The sequence below is a fragment of the Corticium candelabrum genome, chromosome 14 (genome assembly GCF_963422355.1).
Source record: "Corticium candelabrum chromosome 14, ooCorCand1.1, whole genome shotgun sequence".
NCBI classification, from domain to species: domain Eukaryota; kingdom Metazoa; phylum Porifera; class Homoscleromorpha; order Homosclerophorida; family Plakinidae; genus Corticium; species Corticium candelabrum.
The window spans coordinates 2,198,627-2,223,912 of record NC_085098.1 but is presented as its reverse complement, the minus strand read 5'-3'; the positions used below and the strand labels follow the sequence as shown (position 1 = coordinate 2,223,912).

General features: G+C 41.0%; 2 protein-coding genes across 3 annotated transcripts; both read left to right on the top strand.

The window, feature by feature from the left end:
* Window positions 1–3,915: 3,915 nt before the first annotated feature.
* On the top strand, window positions 3,916–21,676 carry LOC134190030 (calpain-15-like). Of its 2 annotated transcripts, XM_062658442.1 has the most exons (12): window positions 3,916–4,553; window positions 4,611–5,329; window positions 7,659–7,861; window positions 7,928–7,997; window positions 8,929–9,042; window positions 9,100–9,244; window positions 9,310–9,391; window positions 14,857–14,982; window positions 15,287–15,439; window positions 18,710–19,256; window positions 20,010–20,188; window positions 21,328–21,676. In XM_062658442.1, the coding sequence occupies exons 1-12, from the start codon at window positions 4,325–4,327 to the stop codon at window positions 21,494–21,496; spliced, it is 2,736 nt and encodes a 911-aa protein (XP_062514426.1). In that variant the 5' UTR covers window positions 3,916–4,324; the 3' UTR covers window positions 21,497–21,676. The 2 variants fall into 2 exon arrangements, with proteins under 2 accessions (XP_062514426.1, XP_062514425.1); XM_062658441.1 differs by having other exon boundaries at window positions 3,916–5,329.
* A 63-nt stretch (window positions 21,677–21,739) lies between these two features.
* Window positions 21,740–25,020, top strand: LOC134189910 (uncharacterized). The gene is made up of 5 exons (XM_062658307.1): window positions 21,740–21,868; window positions 22,584–22,765; window positions 22,834–22,925; window positions 24,655–24,727; window positions 24,787–25,020. Exons 1-5 carry the CDS (start codon window positions 21,742–21,744, stop codon window positions 24,835–24,837), a joined length of 525 nt encoding a protein of 174 aa, XP_062514291.1. The 5' UTR covers window positions 21,740–21,741; the 3' UTR covers window positions 24,838–25,020.
* The last annotated feature ends 266 nt before the right edge of the window (window positions 25,021–25,286 follow it).

Below are 25,286 nucleotides of genomic sequence, written 5' to 3'. Positions count from 1 at the left end.
CGAGTACACCAGTGTCTATATCACAGACGAAGTCAGTGCGTGCAGTTCTCTTACAAACACTTTTATTAATTAATTAAGTGACTTAGGTCACTGCTAGCAGAGAAAACAGACAACCCATATAGTGTGACCATCAACTGGTTACGCTGCAGGATTGGAATTGCGTTACTGAGGTCATCCATAATGTGCCTACGAGGATGAAGGCACAGGCCATCCTGCTATGGACGCAATTTGAACACAAACATTAGTTTGGCCACCGCTGAAAGCGGTCGGCACTAACCGTCTTACTTATATCTAGTAGCAATAGTAGTAGTAATTCTTGTCTGATTTGTTATAGATAGAATTTTAAAACATTATGATATCTTATTTGTTATTGTTGCCTGTATAGTAGTTGTTCTCCAAATATACCAGTCGTTCACAGTAAAGTTTTTATTGATACCAGTGTACAGTAGTAGTACAGTAGCAGTAGTGGATCTTGCATACATAGGTGTTTAGCATAGTACTGTAATAGCAGTTTTATTGTCAAACATACCATGTGTCACAGTTTTATTTTACTAGGAAAACCTTTGGCCATGCCGGTCTTCCAGGTAGTCTAGAATAATACACACACACACACACACACACACACACACACACACACACACACACACACACACACACACACACACACACACACACACACACACACACACGCACGCACAGGCAGAAAGACTACAGTACACTAACATATAAAGTAACAAAATCTAAGTAAAGTGTACATAACAAGTCTTGCAGTCTGTTGTAGTGTAAACGGCTAAAGTTAATGTCTCTAACATTTAGTACAGTACATCTAAATATAGATCTGTGCTGTGCAAGGGATAAACTCACGCAAGCAGATAGACAGTATCACCACGCATACTACTATATCTACTAGTAGCTGTGTCTCAATCCTGCACTTTTGCAATATCTGGCATGACAGACAAGTAATAATTGGTATGAATACCATGCACAACAACCCAACAACCACATGATGGTTTGTTAAATGGTTGCCAGCCATCTCAGTGACCTAGTGTGGAGATATATGCAAGTGTCAACTACGATAATTCACTATTCATAAACGTCATCCATATACCTACCTATATGTATGCTCAAGTTTCTGGAATCACCTTTAGTTGTAGCAAGAGCAACCCAGTTCTGGTGATGACAGAAAGAGCAGGATCAAGATGCTTGCCTGAGGTAGCATCTGTTGAAGAATTTGTGATCTTATCAACAGATAATAACAATAATAATTATCACGCGTCTATCTGTCTTCTACAACACCCTCACCTCACCTCAGTCGTCAGACAGAGGATTGCAGGATATTTGGTTCAGGGAAACCTCATGGCATCGAAGTAGGAGGGTTGTCAGCAGGATTCCGGTGCAAAGGATATCAGCCGTTGATTAACAAACTGCTTACTGAGCACTGTAAGACCAGGCACAGCAGCTTGAGCATGGCTTGGGTGGACTACCAGGAAGCCTATGACAGCGTGCCACACGGCTGGTTACTTCAATGTCTTCAGCTGCATAAGATTAGTCCAGTCTTGTGCAGGTTTCTGTCACGTGTGCTGAAGAGTTGGAAGACATGACGGTGCTTTCCTACGGGAACAGTACCATCAAGATGAGGCTGATGTGGATCAAGCAAGGTATTTTCCAAGGTAATTCACTATCTCCTCTTCTCTTCTGTATCGCTCTTAATCCTCTCAGCACGGATCGAGTTACACAGAACTGTTTACGGCTATTGGATGAGCACTGGGCATAGTGAGATCGACTGCATGTATGGCAAACATCAGCCTAATTGTCATTCATCTGCTCATGGATGATTTGAAGCTGTATGGCAGAAATCCTGATCAGCTGAAAGGGTTGTTGCACATGGTCCGTACCTTAATTCTCTGACGACATCCAGATGAAGTTTAGTCTGGACAAGTGTGCTGTTGTGCACTGTCAATGGCAAGCTCTCTGGACACAATTCTGGGGTGACAGTAGAAAAAACCGACACCATCTACTGTCTTCCAACTGCATACTTAACAATTGTACTTAGTTGATCTCTCCCTAGCACCTACTATGTTTGAAACTGATAGCTCTTGTTTATGTTCAGTCGTTGTTCAATTTATATAATTATCTACAAAATTGACTTATTTGTCAATCCCCAGAGTGTATCTACAACATAGATGCACAAGAGGTACACAGTGAGTGAAATAAATGACTAAAAACTAAATTAAATGTCCACACTGTAGTACTAACGCGATCCCAGTCAACTGGTTGAGTATTATTTCGCTAAAACACTAGATTTGTTGAAATCGACTGAGTTGTCAATTTCAACAAATCTCATGGATTTGTCTGTGTTGAAATAGACCAATACGTGATCTACATGCTGACACAACACAGCTGTCACAGGTGTACCGGGTGCTCCAATGGTAGTTACCTGCATTTGGAAATTGTCTCTTCATTATCTTAGCCTCACAGTGATCGTCTTCAAATTGTTGGATAAAATAGATAAACAAAACCAGACAGGCAAGGTTTCAAATATTTGCAACAACTTCCACAGTACACTGTCAATAAGTCAAAGGGACAAACTATCTGTGCATTTTTACCCGAGTTGAAGTTCTTAGCTAAGAACTTGGCCTTGGCAAGTTTTTGCAAGAACCTGCCCAAGATCTCGACAAGAATTTCCAAGACTTGATAATTCATACAAATATCAACTGAGAAGTTGATGGCCGTATAAAATTATCAAGTCCTTAAATGTTAATTAGTTGATATCCATATGAAATTATAACATGTCTTGGAAATTCTTGTCTAGATGTTGGACAGGTCCTACACCCAAGTTCTTGGATAAGAACTTCAACCCGAGTAGGTGACTGGTGAAAGGGATTTATCGTCCAACTTCAGGAGTATAAACTGGCCATGAGGTCCAAACGTCTCTTTAGTGTAATTCTGTTTAATTAATTAATAGATCCTAGTCACGGTTGAACAATTGCGTTTTAAGTCTTGTAGTTGTTGATGTTGCTGAGTGACATGGTGGATATAAGTACAGGAAATGAGATGAGTGAGGAAAATGAAGGGTTAACAAATGTATAACATGACTCCAAACACAAGACGTACGCGTTAATTAATTCATCAATACACTGTAGGCTACTAACACACACACACACACACACACACACACACACACACACACACACACACACACACACACACACACACACACACACACACACACACACACACACACACACACACACACACACACACCCGGACCTGGACCTGGACCTGTACCTGTACTTGGACGTGGACTTCGACCTGGAAGTAAGCGAGAAGCCGGTCTAGCCTCGGCCTCCCAAACCCGTGTAGCGCCGATTCAAAATCGTCTACACGCGCACGCAGGTCTGGTATGGTACCGCCTCCTCTCAATATTGCGGTTGATACAAGATTGCCGTAATTGGTTGATTGCCGTAATTGGTTGATTGCCGTAATACAAGAACGACGAAGACACGTCGCGCTAGAACATCGTGTCGCATTCCGCTGCACGGGTACCTTTGTGTTTACAGTTACGGTTTTATCATTTCGATGTGACTTGCCGCAAAAGCGCGACAAAACTTCGCTGTGAATTCACTGCGAGACTTTGTCTCGTAGATGTGATCATGAAGTCGTTCGTTGAGCATGCAGCTGGCTGGTTAGTGTAGATGTCGAAGCATCGGTTTGTAATTAGAACAAGCGGCTCTACTAGAAGGTTTTGTTACTGCCGTTGACAGGCGTAGAATACAAACCACGACGTGCAGGGACGTGAGTGCGTGAAGAGCGCACTACAAGTCGTTGTTTTGTGTATCTAAAAAGGACGAAATTAATCGGCGCTACACGGGTCTGGAGGCCGAGGCTAGAGCCGTCTAGGATGTGGTCGTGTCGTCGCTGCACGTCACGGAACAGTTTGTTATATAGTGAATGTCAGGTTTGTCAATGTGCACGAGAAGGCAAATGGCAATGTGTTCGTTGCACTGTCTTTTCTCCTTATAATGCATCGTCGTGTCTGTCATGTGGACTCAACAGGCTGCTGAATGTGCCACGCGAAGACAGTCCTCCCATCTCTCAGCCACGTAAATCACTCTTCAAAGAACTTAAAGGCAAAATAGTTGGAGGATTTAAACGAGTGTTTAGTCGTAGCGCGTCTGTAGATTTGTCAGACAGCGCGTCTACCGTCTCTCCATCAGAGAGCAAAGAGGAAGGCAATAGACGTGATGGCAGAGAAAGTGAAAAAGGAAATTGGAAATGTCCTAAATGTACTTTTAATAACAAGTTAGATTTTTTTACTTGTGAAATGTGCCGAACAGCAAAGCCAGAGGTGGTAGTCATTGACCCCAACCAAAACAGTCTACCCCGAAGTGCGATGGAAGATGAAAGTTCTTCCTCATATGATGGTCACTCTGGTACATGGGAATGTGTATACTGTACATGTATCAACTCATCATTAAGGAAAGAATGTCAGCAATGTAGACATCCTCGATACAAGGAGACAGTAGAGAGAGAAAGCAAAGCTGTAGAAAGGAGTATGTCATCTAGTGATGGTATTGCATGCTACTTTTGTACGTTCTCTAATCCTGCAGGAGCTTTGGAGTGTGAAATGTGCCATAAGTGTATTAAAGATGTTGGTACCAAGACTCATTTGAATGAAGGGACTTCCACATCAGTCAATGAAACTGAGATGAGGCCTTGCCCACATTGCACTCTTCTCAACCCTTCATCAGCAAGCAGATGCAGCGCTTGTGGCAGCAGAATAGCAACAGTAGAGAAGGACAATGCACTGGAAACTGAAGAGAAACATTCAGTTATTCAATCCTCAAAAGCACCAGACAGTGATGTTGTTGCCTGTCATCACTGCACATACATGAATGCTGTACATGTTGAGACATGTGGCATGTGTCATCAACCTACGAAAGGAGGCGATGTTATGAAGTCCGGATGGTGGAAGTGTGACAAGTGTAGGTATAACAATGAACCCAATAAAACTCGTTGTGTAGCTTGTGACATCCCCATCACAGCTGCCATCTCACGCAAGCTCCGAACAGAACAGCGACAGGATAGAACATGGACTTGTGTAAAATGCACATTAAAGAATCCAGAAGGAGAAGTCCGGTGTCAGATTTGTAGTACTAGATATGGGGACAAACAGAAAGGAAATGGCAATGTAGAGGACAATACGGAAAAGAGAAGGAGAGGTCCTAGTGTAGGACGACAAGAAAGTTGGAGTATGCAGTTGAAAAGACAGGTGGATGAACATGATGCAATATTACAGTGGAAGAACATAATATCTTTTTGTAGGATGGTAAGACATAGATGTCACGTGAAATGTTCTTGTTTATTGGTTAATGTATTTAGAGCTCCTCTGTTGCGTCCACAAAATGGCATTTATTTGGGGTTGAGGGTTAAAATGATGAGCTAATAATTTTGTGGGTCTGGTGGCAATGAGGTACTCTGATTAAAGGGTATCGTGACCTTTTTCTAGAATAGGATAACGGATAGCTGGAGATGAACTTTATTGCACGCTGAATAATCTACTGCCAAGCTGATTGAGGGTGTAAAATTAATTCTCTTAAGAAATACTGAGACATGAGAATCTTTAAATTAGATGCATTTGATTTCTATACTAATGTACAATATAAATAATGATAATGATAATAATAACAATAGGCTTGGGTTTAATCCCGGACAGCAATATATAATGAAATGAGTCTGTTGGTTCTTTCTCACTGTCTATTTGGCTATGTCTGTGAGAGTAGACTTGTTTCTGTCGAAGGGGAGTTTCTGTGATCTGCCATGGGGACCGTTGGCAATGAGGATCAGTGCTTTCCTGGTAGTCATTGATATCTATTGCACATGCTGTTTAGAGCTGGTGAAATTCTCGTAGTGCACGCAATCAATGATCGATAAGCCAGTTAATAGTGCCATATGGATTACACGGAAACATGTACCTCTCTGGGACTTACCTGCCAGGTTGGTGGGCGCCCAGTTGAGGGTAAACATCCCACTTACCCTACCTAGAGGGTGATGACGACATCACCATTGTAGCTTAGTGGTTAGCAACAATGGCTACCATTCCTTGGTTTGGGGGTTCAAACCCAGTGATGACAGTAAATAGTAAATTATGAAACTTGTCTGTCTTTCTTCTCTTTCTCTTGTTTCTCTAGCTTTGTTCATGAGACTATGGCCCGTTTCAGTCGTTGGGGAGTTTCTGTGGTCTGGCGAATGGTCCGTTGATGACGTTTAGTGCTTTCCTGGTGGTCATTGATATCCACTAGGCATTCTGTCTGAGTTTGCGGTCACCAATGCCTGCAATCTATATCGAATTGGGATCGCCGTGTCGACTACACAGAAACATGTACCCTGCTGGGCACACTTGCCTAGTTGGTGGGCGCCCAGATGGGGGTAAAGACTCCACTTGCCCATCATAGACTGATAGAGGGGCATAATGACATAATATAATAGTAATATGGAAGTGCTGTAGTTTAGTTGGTTAAAGCACGACATTTCATGAAACTAATATATTTGGCCAATTTTGGGCTCATTGTGATTGCAAGTTCTACCGTATAACCGCTTTTTACTTTTTACTGCAGGCTGTTATAAATGCCATATTGCAGTTATATTCAGCAGAAATAAGCACTGTCCTGTTTTTACTGCCACACTATTCTGTCTGTGATTGCAATGACATGGCGCAAGAACAGTTAAAGTATTGGCTTTACAATTTTATCCACCAGGCTATTGTCTCATGATTTTGTGTTGTTTGATTTTGATTTGTTGCTGCTGTTGTACAATTACAATATTACAGTCCATTGGTAGGTATTCTCTTACAGTAATGTTGTCTGTGCAGGAGTGTTTCTTGTTTATTGGATAAAAACACGGTTCCTGCTTTCCGTTCTTTATTTTGCATTGACATACATAAACGCTGACACTGTTGTTTTTTAACTCATATATACTGATGTAGAGTGCAGCTATTTCATGTGCAAGCTAGCTAGCAATCATTTATAGAGATTTGTCCATGTTGTTCCTTTCCTTCCATATTGGTATATCAAATACAGCATACCGATCAGAGCTGTTAGGTGCATGGTTTTCATGTGAAATTATTAAGTGCCCGTCTCAAATTAACTCTGCCTGCACTCCAAAAAGTGCCTTCCTTCGAAGTCCATGAAAAATATGCGAGGCGGCTGGAAAGTGGTTATACAGTAGTTCTAGTTCTAGTAAGTTACAGTGCAATATTTCTGGGAGAAAAATGCACTCACCATTTTGCACTTGGTGTAGGTGTATAAATGAGTACTTGGTATTTGATTGGAGTGACAAATGCTGATGTCTGCGACATTTATTAGTCACTTGGACCTAGTAAAACTTGGAGTTTTCACATCGCACTTGATGTCACAGTCAGTGCTTCTGCAAGCACTTGTCTTCAACTCCAAAAGACAGCTTAGTAATGCAACTCAGCTTTGCATAGGAGCTCTTTTGCTATCTGTTTGTCATTTTTTCTGTGTGTGTGTGTGTGTGTGTGTGTGTGTGTGTGTGTGTGTGTGTGTGTGTGTGTGTGTGAGTGTGTTTGCATGTTTTTTATTTGCTTGTGTGTGCAAGTTTAGTACAGTGTATTGATGAGTTAACATCTTGTGTTGTAGAGTCATATTTCATTTGTTGACCCTTCATTTCCTCACTCATCTCGTTCCTTGTACTTAAACCCACGTCATTCTGACAATCCACGTGTCACTCAGTGGCTGCGTCCACCACAGATAGTGCGTGTCGATCAAAGTCGTTCAGAGTGGGTTGTTTCTAGAACTCCGAGACCAAGTGATATTATGCAGGGAGTGTTGGGCAACTGCTGGTGAGTTTACCGCATCATGATGTGATCAGATTGAAAGTTTCTGAACAGTCTGTTGTTTGATTGAAGGTTTCTCAGTGCTTTGGCTGTTTTAGCAGAAAGGCCTGAGCTTGTGGAAAAGATAATTGTTACACGGCAGGTTTGAAACTTAGATTTGTTTTTGCCTGTCTGTGTTTTAGTGTTTTGGTTATTCTTTTTGTTTGTTGTAAATTTGTGTGTTTGTTTGTCTGCCTGTCTGCTCGTCTTGTCTTCATTTATCTGATAGTCATACTTGTCTGTCAAGATAATATACATTTTGAGCATCAAAATCTATATCAACAACTACAAGACTTAAACGTGATTGTTCAACCATGACTACAATACCAGTCACCTAAAAATGCACACATTGTTGGTCTCTTTGCTTTATTGACGGTAAACTTTGAGAGTTGTTGTAAATATTTAAAACCTCGTCTGTCCGGTTTTGTTTATTTGTATTGTGTTTGTCTTATTTTGCTTGCTTGCTAAGGGGTCATTCAAAATTATCGACAATTTACAAGTGTACAAAGCACACGGTAGGGGGAGAGGGTGATGGCCTCTGTATGCTTTATAAAATATTCATTAGTGCTAATTATTCTGTTTTCCATGACCGGAATTGGATCATTCATTGTCCCCGTGTTAGTCACCCGTATGTACAGGATTTGCAAACATGTACGATTGCGGCAGCCTACTTCGGTTTGTTCTAGAACAACATTAGCCATCCATAAAGAGTCCAGCTGTCTCTACCACGACTTTCTCAATGTTTTCGTCTTTGTCCACTTGAATGACCGGTAACCTCGAGCTGACATCATTCAAGCGGGTAAACTGGAATGGGAGAAGAACTGTATAAATGCAGAAGCATTGAAGACTACACATCAACGCTCTTAGAGTCTCATAGATGTAACCATGGGCAAACTATTGAGTTGTGCATCAGCAATGTTGCATACGAGGGGAGGGGCTTCAGAAAAGCATGCACTTTGTACACTTGTGAAACTGTCGATAATTTTGAATGACCCCTAACTGTGGAGTATGTCTATCAAATATCATTTGCTTAGAAATGTTTTGAAGGAGCGTATCAAGTTCGACTGTGTAAGGATGGTCGGTGGCAGATCATTCTTGTTGATGATTGTTTTCCTTGCAACAAATACAATCGATTGGTATATTCTCAGGTTAGTACTGTATTCTTTATGGTGTCTAATATATCATTCCATAGCAATTGTTTGTAGGCTCGACGTGCTCAACTGTGGGTCCCTCTCATTGAAAAGGCAATGGCTAAACTCTACTCATGCTATGAAGCTCTGAGAGGTGGAAATTGTATTGAAGGATTGTCAACTCTGACTGGGGCTCCGTGTGACACATTGAAGTTGCAAGGCAAGACAATATTATGTTGCTTATGTTTTGTTGTTGTGCCGATTATTTATGTACAACTTTGTTAGTGAGCCCATTATTGAGTAGAGATGAAAATGCAATAGACGGTGACTTGGTATGGGGACAACTCTTAAGCTTCAAGGAAGCAGGGTAAGGCAGTTTTAATTATTTTGGTTTTGTTTTTTTGTTAGTAGGTGTGGAACATAGGCAGTTAATTGTGTGTGTGTGTGTGTGTGTGTGTGTGTGTGTGTGTGTGTGTGCACGTGCATGTGTGTGTGTGTGTGTGTGTGTGTGTGTGTGTGTGTGTGTGTGTGTGTGCGTGTGTGTGCGCGTGCGTGTGTGTATGTATGTGTACACATAGACAAAGCCATGATTGAGATTAGTCGTTCCGACTACTCATTCCTTCATGTGCGTGTAAAGCTGGCAGCTATTTGATGCTGTGGTAAATGTCTGCTTGAGATAAACGGCCACACGGACGGACAAATCAGTCGGCCTGAAAATTGGCCATAAGGGTACATTAGGATGGAAAACAACATAGGATGGTTCCATTGACATTTTAGGTTGCTTTAATACTGCTGTTGTAAGACGTTGTTCCTGATGACCAGTGTCTAGACAGATAGGCAAATAGGCCTGAAATATTCCATAGGGGTAAATTAGGACTGAGAAGAACATGAGATAGGTTGCGTCATCATCTGAGGTTGCCAACTGCTGTTGAGACATCAAACTTTTTGTTCTGATTGGATGTACCTTACTTGTGGTTATTTTTGTGGTACGTCAGATCTCTGTGAATACAAAAGCATATTCCTTGCACTGAATGATACAGACACGTCTTTACTAGTCTTGTACCAAACCCTCTCATGTTGCCATGCCTGGTTTTAGCATTGTCATGTCATACAAGAACCAGGTACGACAGCACGAGAGAGTCTGGTATGACGCTAGTTTTTACAAGTAAATTGTGAAAAGTAAAATCTTCTTATTCTGGATATTCAGTAAAAAATTACATGACATGGTGACACTCTTTCTAACTCATCTGAAACAGAAGACTCAATAACAGTGTAAATATGCCTAATCCAGCAACTGAAATGCATGCCGTATAAGATGAAACATTGGCAGGAGTTTATATTCGCGGTTTGCTAAGAAATTAATGGACAAAGCATATTGGAGGATTTTAATTTGTCGGTCGGACATCGTTGTTTGATAACTGATATATGTCTATTGACAGCTGTGTTTGTGGCTACCATTTCCCTAACTTACTGGTCTCCATGCAACTACTGCCTAGTGATGAAGAACTGCTGTGTCAGTGCAAAGAACGGGACCTGCGTGAACTTGACAGTCCAGCTTCATTCATAGCCTCACGGCCTTGTTCATAGGCACAACAGATGGCAAGCAGAGATTACCTATCATGTTGTGGCCTCATCTGCATGATGTACCACCACATCGCCATATGATGCCTGCTGATCCACATGGGTGGTGACATCAACATATCCCAGTGGCCAAATTAATGACGGATTTTATATTGGCGGTCAAACTAAATTTCCCACCAATATTTCATCTTATACGGTACTTGAAAATCAGACCAGATAAAGGTCTACTTACAAACGAGCTAATGATGCCTGTATTTCCTCAAAAGAGAACACCGCTTTTAAAAGAACACCTCCTTTAAATATGCACTACAGGGTTCTGCCACTAACTTGAATGAATGCTGCAGGGTAGGTAATTGATATTCATTATCTATACCACGTGCATGCATGTGACTGAATCATCTGAACCACAAGGCTGAAGAGTAGCGACCCAAGAAGCGTTCATACAAGGCTGTCTTCAAACTCAAAGTATAGTATGTGCGGCGCTTTAGGAACAGGCAAGCAGACGAGTCATGGAGTAAGTAGCCGAATGCCGAGTGGCAAATGATGACAGCTTTAAAGACGATGTTGGCACACAGAAAAAGACGAATAGAGGAGGGAGAAAGATCAGGCTTGGGCCAGACGTGCATAGTGTGCGTGTGGTAGTGTACATGAGACTGACATTGAAAGAATGCTGTCCTTAAATGAACGCCGCAGGATCCAGTCTTGCCAAATGAATAAACGCTGCTGCATTCTTTTGAGGAAATACGGTACTTAGTAAAAATGTAATATGTCTAAAATTGGATACTTAGTTCATTGATTAATTAATCTAATTTTGCCAAGGCAAAGAACTAGCACTTAGTGCTCACTATTATATATATTTATTTGACTTTGGGCATGAGGGGCTTTTTCCTCCATAATTAGCCCTGGTCCCACCTCAGCTAATTATTGTTAGGAAGCCCCTCATGACCTCAGTCAAATGAACTGGATATGTTGTCTTCTGACCACGCACTAACCTACATTTGTAAACAATTATGCTAATTTACCTGAAATGAGATACTCAGTGGCAGTGTAGTATACATGATTTTAAATGTCCCGGCAATTAAAGTGCAGAAAGGGAAGCTTGAAAATCTGATGAGTAGGCTGGTGAGCTACTAATAAGGTAATATGTCTGAGCTGGAATACTCAAGTGTACCGTGCCCTAGAATGGGATATTACTACCAATGAATGAAGAACCATCAAAGTGCTAAACCCTCAACTGCTATCCCACCTTGAATCTAATGACAGAGGTACATTGCTTTGCTAATTAACATGAAGAGCTTGAGAAGGGGGCTGGATACATTGACTGGCACGTGGGATTGTCGACATCTGATATCTATTGGATACCTCTTGACAGCATGCAAAGACATCATTACATCACTTGGCAAGCTAATTAACTCATGGCGTACAAGCACTAGGGTACAGTAGCGCCAATGTAGACCTGGTATGTACCTTGGTACGACTTGACACATCTCTTGCACATGCTCTCATTGTTATAGTATGGCTAGTATGTGCTAAATTGTCACAAGAGTGGATGCTGCCAATTATCTAAGTGTTGCAATGACGCATGGATGATTAGAGACACGCCTATACTCTATGTAGTGTTGCTATGTCACACAACACAGCTTAATGGCTGGATGTGGGCGGGTCGATAGACAGATGTGGGTGGTATTATCTACTTAGTTTTACGCAGTCAGCCCCTCCCCTTTTAAGTTTTGAAAAGGGGAGGGGCTGGCTGTGCAAGACTATTATCTATGATTATCTACTCCGCATAAGTGTACTGTTAGGGTATCTTTTATGTGTCAGTCTACTCTCTGTTCTTTCATATTGGTATGCGTACTCTACCGTGTTTCTCGTAAATTCGGATGCAAATGAAGCTATTTGGCTCAAAGACTGGCTGTCCTTTGTCTCGGCATGTAGTGTCTAGTGACGTCCATGTGATCTTAATTGTATCTCGTGACTTAGACTTACCATATATGCATCCTTGTAACATAGCTAAGTTAGCAGCCGAGTGTTTAGCACTCTAGTGCTTCTTCATTAACACTAGCGATAACAATGAATGTATTCCAATTGTCCGTCCGCCCATCTGTCTGTCTATCTATCCGTCCATCCATCCCTTGGTTGGTCTACAGAGGCATTACTGTAACCCTAGCGCATGCACGCCTTGGTTTAATTAACTAATGATCCAATTTGCCCAGGCAAAGAAGAGCTACTCACTAGCATAGCATAAGAGACAGTTAGAGAATAGTTGGCTATCTTGTAGAAGCATTTATTATGGAGGACATGGGTGTACATGCAATAGTTCACAGATCACACGTGAACCCCAGATATCAAGAAACTTAACATTTAAACTTAAAGGGAGAGCTTTTTTCAGACATAAATTTGCAGGTCCTGCAAGGTTTTTCCCAGAAATAAAAGTATTGCGGTGCGGAATGTAATTAGTTAATTTCAAAGTGGTTTTGGGTGTGACATCTGATAGAAAGTTGAGCTAAATAAGTGGCAACCTGCAATGCTCAGAGTTACTCAATTAATTGCTTACTAAAATTTAGATTATCTCTCATTTATGTTTGTCGCCTGACTCAGTTATATTACTGTCAGTCAACAAGTCTAAGAGACCTGGTACCCGGTAAATTTTCCCATCTAAACAAAATTGACTAAAATTCTATTGTAAACTTCTAACTAATTAATTAGGTTTAACAAACAGTCAGCAACAAGAACAATAAGAACAAGAACAATAAGAACAAGAACAATAAGAACAAGAACAATAAGAACAACAACAATAAAAGCAACAATAAGAACAATTAACAACAATACTGTTAAAGTGTTTCACATGAAATGAAATAATCTTTTGCAACTCTAATCAAAACATTCTCTAATTATCTTTAACAACATTTAGATCTAGCTGTAAAATGTGTCTGTGTCTAATTTGAGACCAGCCGACTCCTGTCTTTGCGTCACCAACCAGTGACATTACTATGTCATCATCATAAGAACATAGCCATTTGGTGATGGTCATGAAACCCTTATGCAAACCATTTATGTATGCCACTAGGACATGTACATAATATGTTAATGTACATCTAGGAGTGTGGTTTTTGACAGCAATAGTAAACGTGTTGTGAGTCAGTTGAGTTTAGGTAGGCAAACAATTGAAAGTGTGTTGTGTTGGCAGATTCTCAACAACATTTACATTTAGTAGAAATTAGTAATTACAAATGTACTGGGTAATGTGAAGGTTATACACGAGCCCTGGTTCATAGCCAAGCCGAGCTGAGCTGTGCCGGCCCAAGGTAGAGCATTGAATCAGACCCTGTTCATGTGGTGTTAAGAAAAAGAGAGGCAGCTCGGTTTAATGGGTGTGTTTCTTGTTACACACGCTAGCTACGAACCGTCATGTGTACATTAGAACTCTTGTGCTACTTTTTATTGATCATGGATCAGGTACAAGCTGCCTGTATTTTTCTCAGTAGCAATACAGCAATCAAAGGCATCTTTCTATTTGGATGTGTACAATGTGTTTGCCCCACAAATCAACAAGATACAATGGTTCTTGCTATGACCCATCATCTTGCTAATACACATGTGCTGCCGTCAGCCAGCTTGGCCTGCATTCACACTCCAGCATGGCTTGGCACAGATTGGATCAGCATGGCTCATGTTTACACAACATTTCAAAAGCAAATTGGCAAGTTTCCAGTAATCCCCGCTTATACGGCATGCAGCTAAATGTGCGGAAGTACGGTATGTACCAGCACATTATTTTTAATGATCTGGTGTCAAAGACATTCAAATAGCTGCATTGATTGGATGAAACCTGTTTTCTTTAATAATTTAATTAACTTTTTGTTGGTTTAGTTGTAGTGTGTGGTGTTGACATTTAGTTTAGTTTTTAGTCATTTATTTTATTCACTGTCTATCTCTTTTGCATGTATGTCATAGACACACTCTGCGGATGAACAAATATGTGAATTTATGTAGCTAGATTGAACAATGACTGAATATTAGCAAGAGCTATCGAACATAGTGGGTGCTAGGGAGAGATTAACTAAGTACAATGTAATGTTAAGTGCACAGTCATTTCTATTGCCATTTCTATTACCATTTTTACTGTCTTGCATTTCATTTGTATTCATACTTCATATGTACATATGTAATTGACTATGTATAATATTTAACTAATACCATTTGACAAGGTGTATTGCTTTGTTTATTCTGGAAGTTCCCTATTTGTTACAGGTTCTTAATGGGTGCATCATGCGGGTCTGTTGATGAGTCAGTCAGTGAAGCAGAATTCAAAACAGTCGGACTGGCATCTCAGCATGCCTATTCTGTGCTTGACATTCAGCAAGTCTATAACAACAGGTACATGTATGACATTGAGCACATATGTGTGTATGGTAGTAAGCAAGTGGTACAAACAACAGCTTTGGATTTTCATTTTATGTTTAGAACTCAGAGATATTCTAAACTACAACTAAATAATGTAGTGGATGAGCTTAATTAACTTTTAACTTTTTTTGCAGTACTTGTAAGTGCATGGAAACCGTGGTTTGGATGCTTGTTTGTATGTGTAAATAAGGAGTGACTATGAATATCCTCAAAACAATGTTAGCCTGCATTTTTCTAGTTAATTATGCATTTATTGTAATCTATGCTGTAATTTTAGGCTAATTCGTTTGCGTAATCCATGGGGATCTCACTCATGGACAGGTGATTGGAGTGACTCTTCTCCTCTCTGGACACCAACACTACGAGAACAGTTGATGGCTCATGGAGCAACAGCAGGAATATTTTGGGTTTCACTTCCAGATTTGATGAAGTAAGTGAATAGAATTAAATATATGGTGTTGTACAGTGCTGCTGTTATTATTGTTGTTTGAACGTTTAGCATGTATGCACTTACAGGGTAATAGTACTCTGCCAGTCTGCGTGTCTGTCTGTCATTTTGTCCCATCATGCTGTTTTACTTGACTTCTACAATTCCTGGTGTACAACATAAGTAGGCTTTAAGTCATACGAGGAGGTGTTTAAATTGCCTTGATTGTGTGTGTGTGTGTGTGTGTGTGTGTGTGTGTGTGTGTGTGTGTGTGTGTGTGTGTGTGTGTGTGTGTGTGTGTGTGTGTGTGGCTCAATTGGTTAGAGAGTGTGTTTGGAGAATGGAGACATCCGGGACCCTGCAGGGTTGCAAGTTCAAGTCATAGTGATGGCGAGCTATGGCATAATTCCTTGGCAAGAAACTCACACACTATTGCCTCTCTCGACTCAGGAGTATAAATGAATACCTGGTCATTGACCGGGGTGGCAAAGGTCTCCGACTGCAACAAAGTCCACCAGCCACTGGGTTCCGGGTGGGACTTTGGGTGCCCACACAACAGTTGGCATTGCAGTCGGTGCTCAGAGCACCTGGCCAGGCTTCAGGGGATTGCTTAGCACGGTCCATAGCTCCTGCTTAGTGCACAGGAACTCAGCCATCTGGCTGGGGGCATTACTGTTTAACGGCAGCTCCTTATCCATTTGCCGTTTGCCATTTGTGTGTGTGTGTGTGTGTGTGTGTGTGTGTGTGTGCTTGTGTGTGCATGTGTGTGTGTGTGTGTGTGTGTGTGTGTGTGTGTGTGTGTGTGTGTGTGTGCGCGTGCATGTGTGTGTGTGTGTGTGTGTGTGTGTGTGTGTGTGTGTGTGTGTGTGCATGTGTGTGTGTGTGTGTGTGTGTGTGTGTGTGCATGCGTGCACGCTGTAAGCTCATTTGGTTAGAGAGTGCATTTGGAGAATGGAAACATCCAAGTTGCAAGTCACAGTGATGGCGAGCTATGGCATAATTTCTTTTCTTGACTCTATAGTGTAAATGAGTACCTGGTCTTTGACTGGGGTGGACAAGAATGCTGGCTTGGCAGTAACATCAGCAGACGGGTATGTGTGGGTCTTGGCGTCCAGTCCCAGAGCTGCGCCATAGTCAGTGTCCCTGGATGACTGTGGCCAAACTCCAGGTGGATTATAGCACTGGCCCTTAAGCCTCCACGTAGCGCATGAAGGCCTTGTCTCTAGAGGCAGGGGAGCTATCTCCATAACTGACTCTATGGACGTTGAATGACGTGGAGGGCTTAACATTTGTCCACATTTGTCCATTGTGTGTTTGGGGGGGCGGTGGAGCAGATGGTAGAGCGATGGTGATGACATCCGGGATCTTGTATTCCGTGACGAGGGTTGGAGGTTCGATCCTGGTGGAGGCGACACTGTCGCAGTTTCCTTGAGCAAGAAACTCACCCACACTTGCTTCTCTCGACTCAGGAGTATAAATGAGTACCTGGTCATTGACTGGGTGGACAAGACCGCTGGCTTGGCAGCAACATCATGCAGCAGACGGGTACGTGTCGGCCTTGGTATCCAGTCCCAGAGCTGCGCCATTCTCAGTGCCCCTGGATGACTCTGGTCAAGCTCCAGGTGGATTGTAGCGCTGGCCCCAAGACTCCATGTAGCACGTGGAGGCCCTGTTTCTAGAGACAGGAGAAGGTATCTCCGCAACTGACCTCAAGGTTGACGTCGAAAGACGTGGAGGGCTTAACATTTGTCCATTTTTTGTTCATTTGTGTGTGTGTGTGTGTGTGTGTGTGTGTGTGTGTGTGTGTGTGTGTGTGTGTGTGTGTGTGTGTGTGTGTGTGTGTGTGTGTGTGTGTGTGTGTGTGTGTGTGTGTGATGCAAGGTTTAACATCAACTTGGACAAGATAATCCGTGAACTTTTTCCTTGGTTGATGGAGGCAGCATTGAGATTGAGTACAAGACTGAAGGCAGTTTGTAAATGAATTATCGAGCTCGTGCACAAAGTCATACTGAGATTGGAGAAGGAACGAATGCAGATGATTTACCTGTTATTTCAAGATTCCCTTCTTGTCTACAATAATCTGTTGATGCTTTGCATAAAGCTTGTACGTGTCAAGTGGGGTATGAGCATTGCAAAAACTAAAGTTCTCAGTGTGGGTGAAGAGCAAGCTCACGTTTCCATCGATGGCCACGGTCACTTACAGAATGTTTATGAGTTTGTTATCTGGGTAGTGTTGTTCACAAATTAAAAATAGAATTGTGGAAGACAGTACAGCATTCAGTTGTTGGCAGAAACATGTTTCCTAATAGAAACTTCTCTAGAAGATCAAACTGAAAGTTTTTCAAACTATTGTTCTGTTCTGCCAGTGCTGTTGTATGGCTGCAAGACTTGGCCCTTGACTCAGCAAACGTTCAAAAGCTGAACACATGTCACATGAGATGTATCAGAACGATTCTTGGAGTGTCTAAATGGCATAAATTACCATATTTCTTTGATTAAATGCTGTGTTGTTTATTTATAGCTAGGGTTCCAACTGTGGGGTTTATTCAAGGGCGGCGTTTATTTGTTAAAGGCTCTCTGTCCATGCTTTCAGAGTGTGTCACGTGTACACAGTGTAGGTTTGACATCTTCTTAAGAGAACAACACTTGATACTGGTACTCATTTCACACTTTGAGACGTCATGTGGTGATCAAGGTAGTCTAAAGAAACGTTTGCCTCACATATGCCTCCAAAGAAGCCGTATGATTTTTCCTTCAAACTTCAGGCAATAGATCTTGCTAGATGTATTGGAATTCATTGAAATGCGGCGTTTATTCAAGGGCACTGTTTGATATTATATCTGAACTCTCAGCTACGACATTTAAATGAACGCGGCATTTTATCGAAGAAATACGTTAACGAATAAAGAAAACCTGGCCACAGCAAAAGAAGATCCCATAGAATTGAAGATTTAAAGACAACGACTACAGTGACTGAAACACATTATGTATGAATGCTAAACAACCATCCTTCCAAAAAATAACTACGTACTAGACTTCTCAATCAAAATTGCGGTCACAGTGGAAGTCTCTCTGTAGCAGAATGCTAACAAAGGACTGCATGTTTATCAACACCTATTTTTACAGGGTTTGCATTCTTACTGTTTCTAATACTGCTTCTGCTATTGATTTCTGTGATTTGACATTACAGTGAAAGCATGAATTTTGGTAAATATCAATGAATTTAGATTACCATGGAATTTTGGTTGTCATCATGTCTTCTGCATTTTGCAGGTATTTCACAAGAGTTGATGTCTGTAAAGTACGTTCCGAATGGGCAGAGGTGAGGATTGAGACTGTACTAACAACAGATGGCCCTACACACATTGTGTACTTGACAGTTCTACATGACACAGAGATAGAACTTTGTTTATTTCAAGAGAAGATGCGAGGACAAGGACACAAAGCAACACTTGTGGATCTTTGGATTGCAATTCTTGCTGTCCCTGGAATGGGCCAGCGACCAACATCAGCTATGACTCACAGCAAGAGATCTGTGAAAAACTGTGTGTCTGTAACTACCTTTTTGAAAGTTGGCTTTTACATGGTTGTGCCAATGGCTTTCAACCACATATCAAACCAGGCTATCTTTGCACCACATGCAGCAACTGTAGTAGCTGCAGATGATGGTGGAGGATGGAATGGCATGAATGAAGGTCGTAGCTGCGTGTTGACACTCTACAGTGCTCGACCAGTTTTGGCAGACTCAAGCATTGCTGCATCTCCCATCTTAGCTGATACCCTCTATCACATACTGAAAATGTCAGGCAAAAGGACAGAGGTATTACATGTTGTAAAATCAGGGACTAGACAATGGGTTGTTACCTGAAACTGTATCAGCTAGCTAAAAAAGATTTTGGACTACAATTGACAGTCAATGATAGTATAACAATGTTGCTCGACATATGAAATGTCATTTTACAATTGACAGACAAGTGAGTATTATACTATGACATAGCTACATGCATGATAAACGAATACAGAGGCTGCTTTATATTTAATAATTTTACCATCCTTTTCTTGAATGACTGCATGACTGGGGAACAGAGTTGGGATTGAGTCAACTGTCAACGACTTGTAGAAATTGGTACCAGTAGCAACAGTGCAACGAGACATGTTCAATTTTTTTACATTGGATGACTTCCTGTCTTCCCGTCTAGACATACATCACTTTTGTCATCTAGCTACTGAAGATATTCAATTCTAGTTAGGTGTCATGGGCTTTGTTGTAGACACGATTGTCTGTACACACTCACTATGAACATTTGAAAAAATTCTTACACAAATTGTAATTGAATGTAATAGAAATGAGACAATAGTTAGTGGACATATGTGCAATGTGTGCATACTCTTGCATATGCTTACGTTTGATGATTATATTATCAGTATAATTACTGCACTTCAGTCTATTAGGTTGCAATTGTTTATGCTTTTCTCAGTAGTATCAGTTTTATTTGGTAAGTTGCGTAGTTACCAAGCAAAAACAAAAGTGTTCAAATGAAAGCTATTCAAACTGTTATTTGTTGCTGTGTAGCCATATCGTGGAGTTACTGTTTATACATTGATGGTAAACATCTGTGGGCTAGTTGTTGGTGTGGAGAATAGAAATCATACGATTACATTCAAGTTGGAGTGTTCTTGTTCTGGCAGTATGAACATGGTGTGCACACGTTTGGAAATGGACACAGTTGACTATATTCCTGCTTTGCACAGGTAAATGAAGTGCTGAATTATGATTTGTAGACTGATTAAGTTAAATCATCTTTTCATATGACAGTAGCTACTCTGTTATCGGTGTAGATAGCCATGGTCTAAGAGCATCTAGAGAGGGGTTTACTTTCCATACTTGCAATAATAAACTTTAATGAACTAATCTGGTTGAGCATATTACATTATAGTTGTTTCATGTGTCCACACATATATGAAGTTCTAAAGTTTAACACACACATGTATGAAGCACGAGGAGTTTCACTGTATGTGCTTCTAAGTTTTACTCGATCAACTTGTTTGGTAGTAGTTATGTCGTTATCTATTGACTACAAACTACATCAGTCCAACTAAAGCAGTCATGTGGAAAGAAGTTTTTACAGCGTTTTGAGCATATTGCTAATCAAATTGAATACCACTACATGCTCAATGCAGTCCTATTGTTGTCACTTTTTGTGCAAGTAATCCTTGTATCAAGCGGTAGACAAAATATGTTAGAACTACAGGATCTGGTTATGTTTATTGAAAGACAACATACTGGTGTTTGTTAGATTATATACTGTGTGTCCTAATGTAGACCCTTCTGTAGGCATTTAAGTTTGCAGTGCATTTGTCAGAGCTGCCTCACAACTCAGACTGCTCTGTTAGCCTGAGCTGGCACAGCTTTCTTGTTTTGTCTAGCTGTATATAATAGTCACATGATTTGTTTTGATCTTCTAGCTAGCTCAGTTTCTTTTGGCTGTCTGTTTGTTGCAATTCATACTTGTATAAGTTAGAAATCAAGTGATTTGTAATCCATTGATGCTGTGTATACAGTGTATTATAAGACTGCATGTATTGGTTGTTTGCACAAGTTTACTGCAGTTGTTGCCCAAACACGTACGCTTCTCCTACAGTAGAAAGGGAATCAAAATTGAGGATTTCTACATTTTTATCAGAGGTCGAGTTAGCTATATACATGCAACACTGAACCTGTTTGACAAGTTTAAATACTACACACACACACACACACACACACACACACACACACACACACACACACACACACACACACACACACACACACACACACACACAGCTATTGCCTAACAGTATTGCATATGGTTATATATTAAGATCGATCATTTATTCTGTGTTATTTGCAGGCAGATTTCACTTGTTCTCACTCAACTAGAACGAACATCAGGATATGGCATCACGTTTCAGAGTCGTTTTGGCTCTGTTCCAGGTCATCACCACATTGATCCTACAGATCTTCATGTTCCACCACTGACAGACAAAAACAGACTTTTACATCAACCCTACCCTCTGTAGTTCACCACACACTGTTTGAACATACAGACGTATGAGATGTAACAAGATAGTCAAATTTGAGTGTTGCAGTATTATATTGATTGACAAAATGGCATGTATTTCGATATACGTCTGCTCGTTGCAGACTACGTAGGCTTATGCATACATGGGTTAATATCAGTAAATACAAATTTGAAGATTATTGCTGTCACAAGTGCGGAGCTTGGATGCTCTGCGCATCGGATTAGCTTATCCGGGCTAGTTTGATGGTTTGTCGTGCGCTTGCGTGTCACATGGCATCTCTGATGGCCTCGGTTCTCGTTTTTTCCGCCCGACAAAGCAGTTGCTTGTTATCAAGTTGTCTGAGAAAGATACCAAGGCGTCGTTTAAGTGGTATGAGTATTGGTTTGTGTCTGGTATGGCCACTGGCAGCTGCAACCAGTTTGTGATGTCTAGCGACAATTTTTACTTAAAAATTAAAGAAATATTGGAAGTATATATTTATTACTATGCCGTATAAGCAGGTTTTGTATCGTTTTACGTTCGTTGAAGAATTGTAATTTATCCGGGAAACGTTGTGGCGATGTACGTAAAGAGACATCGTTTTGCTTTACTTGCCACCTGCCTACAATTTCAGGTATTTTATGTGAACATTTGGTCGCCCGTCTTCGCGTACGCAGACGAGTAGATGAGGTGCGTGTGTCTTTTTGCGGAAGGCGGGTCTAAAGATCAGTGTCACGTGATTGCAGTTAGACAAATCCACATATTAATTTTAGTACCAGGTAGACGGTAAGAATGGAGTTTAACTAATTTGCTAGGTTTTGACAATAATAGTGTTTCAATTCGTCTTGTTGTGGCTTTTAACGCTTTAATTAGAAACGACTTAGATGATTCTGATAAGTTTCACTCGTCTCATTGGTGCAAGGAAGGGAGATTTATGAAAGTTGCAATGGCTATTTGTTTGATGAATTTGTTTATTTAATATGACTTGAGCAACAGATGCTTTGCAGTTGTATACAGTACTGAGTAGTGATGTACATATTATTGCTCATCACACATTCATGATTGTGGCTATGGAGTTGATTACTTTTTATGTTTGCTGATATAGGCAATGGTATTTTAAGAATGATGGGCATTGAGGTTTCACAACGTCACATGTCAGCAGAAGGTAGTGAATCTAGTGATGGGCATCGCAAGCCGTGGCTGCTGCGCTGGTTAAATGATGAGACAGAAGAACAAAGAGTAATAGATTTGAAAGAAAAAGAAGAGAGAGAAGACATTTTACGAAGGGTGAGAAACATTATGAGAGAGCGTGAGTGTTTGTGTGTGTGATCTAACATGGCTGTATGTTGTGTCAGGTACAAGAGATGTATTATGCTAAACCTCCACGGACACCAGATCTTTCCTTTTACAAGGAAGCATTTCAGTGTCTAATGAAATATGACGACAGGTGAGATACATGTGCTGTGCTTCTCTGTGTGTATGTGTGTCTGTCTGTCGTTCTGTCTCAGCATACTGTTTGACTCACCTGGTTGCTAGAGCTCTTGATTTACAGCATAGATTGTGACAGGCTTGAAGTCATCATACGAGGAAGTGTTTAATATTACATTGGCTTGATTTTGCAAAAATGCTTTATTTTAGAGAAGCCTGGTAAACTATCTGCATAGGCCACTGTATATGCGGGTTGGTCTGAATGCAGTGTTTGATTGAGACAGTTCCTAACGTGCAAGATTTGTCAAAGAATAGACATGCATGCCATTGCTAAGTAACAACCACAAGGAAGCGAGTCAAAGTGCTTCTCTACATCATAGCATATCTGACCCCTTTTGGACAAGCCATGGAGGAATAGGGGTGGGACAAGTGAAATGAACGGATAAGTGAAGCGTTCAACCTTGGTGTTCCAGTCCACTTTTTTAAGTGCTAGTATGTACATGGTCTTAACGTCTCCATCACTGCACGTTGTCACTGCCCTTGCACAAACTGGGTTTGTGACATCATATTCGTTTTGCAAAAAAGGTTGGATATGCGAGGGGTCGGATGTGTGAGGGTTGGATATCGGAGGGTCTACTGTAATGTTAAAGGTGCAGGGTCACCGTCGGACATGCGCACTTGAGCCAATCTCAACTGAGGTAGCTTTTGCACCGTAGCTATTGTACGTAATACATGCACAGTTTCGATCGCCAGTAAGCCCTTCAAATGCTGTTCGGATGTTGCGCATGTGCAAAGGTCACTAGACGAAACTACTGCAAAACTGGCTATTTAGGAGTCGATTGACAGGCACAGCAGCTGTGTAAGCTTTAAACAATACAAATTTTAGGTGCTCAATGTGAACTGAGTGCGTTTGGTTACTCTGAGGTAAAGATGTGGCTACGGCAGATGCAACATACGGAAACATGATGTGTGCATTCTGGTCACGTGCAGAGCGTAAGGAACTCCGATCTGGCTCGAAGTACGAGGGTGCTTGTTGAATTTTACCGAAACTGCAGGGTAGCATTCTCAGTTTGAGGTTTTAGAAGAAAAATTTGGATACTTACATCTAAAAAACCTAGAATTTAGCTATCAGAGTCACGGTCTAACGCAACCTCATACTGCAACGTCTTGATCATTCCAATTCAGGCTATAGAGAGACTTTAGTCAGCTTTGCCTTCAGTGCAAATTAGAGCGTCTAAGTCCTTGCGGTTGCTGAGTGTTTGAAAAAGTGCACCCTTTTCAAAGGGATGCAGTGTGCATGTCTGAGCGTGACCCTGCACCTTTAAGAATGCTTTAATGTCTTCCTAGTGCATTTTAGTAGCTTATGTGGGCTTAATCAATGTTCTATTGGATGATGACATTATTATAACCTAACTAACTGGTAGGAGATAAGGCAAGCATCTTTATTGAATATTGAGGCTTATTTCAGTAAGCTGAATGTTGGAACGTATGTTTAGAAGCTACTTTGTAATCTTTCTTTCCCGCAGACTGAATTTTTAGTTCTTTTAGACATTCCAGACAATGAGGCAAATAATCTGAACTTTTTCCTTTAGTTTCACAGAGAGATTTGGTAATATGGTTTATGATAACTGAGACATAACCAATGTGTACAATGTTTCTTAGTTGAAATAGATTTATGCCATAAATTATGCCATAAAAGGTAGAAGCAACGTGGAACAGACATGTATGCTGTAATACTGTCTCTGCAGGCCTGGTGTACGTATTCTGTGGTCTTTCATGGCTGAGGAGAAGGTTGTACCTGATGATGAACTAGAACAACAGGTTGCTTTATCACATCACCTTTCAGAGTGTTGGCATTTTCTAATTTGCTGTGTCTGTAGGTAAATGATTTCCTTGAGAGAACAAAGAAGACTCAGTGGCTTGAGTTATAGATGCTCTTGCTCTTGTTGTTGAGACAAGACATTTTGTCTTAACAACAAGAATAATCACTAGGGAATCTATTTATCTTCCTATACGTGTTTGCCGTTCAGTACAAATTTTGTCTACCCTGCAGTATATAAACGCCTTTGTAAATAACCTACTAGGTCAATGAAAAGTGTCATCTCACACTAAGCTTCAAAGTGAAACGCGAACTATTGCACGGCTGTGGCATGTGTAAGTAAGCTAAGGCTCTAGATGTGGTATTCCAGCTGGGAAAGGGTTGGATGTCATACGTGAAGCATCTTTACGACCTTATGTTTAGTGCGATGTCTCCAACTGATGGAGGCTCTTCACTTGCTGATTTATTGCACGCCTAGGTTTCTTGCATTTTCTTTTCACCGCCAGCATGATGCCACGAGGTCGTAGCCTAACTCGCGTTAGATAATGAAGGTCGCTTACT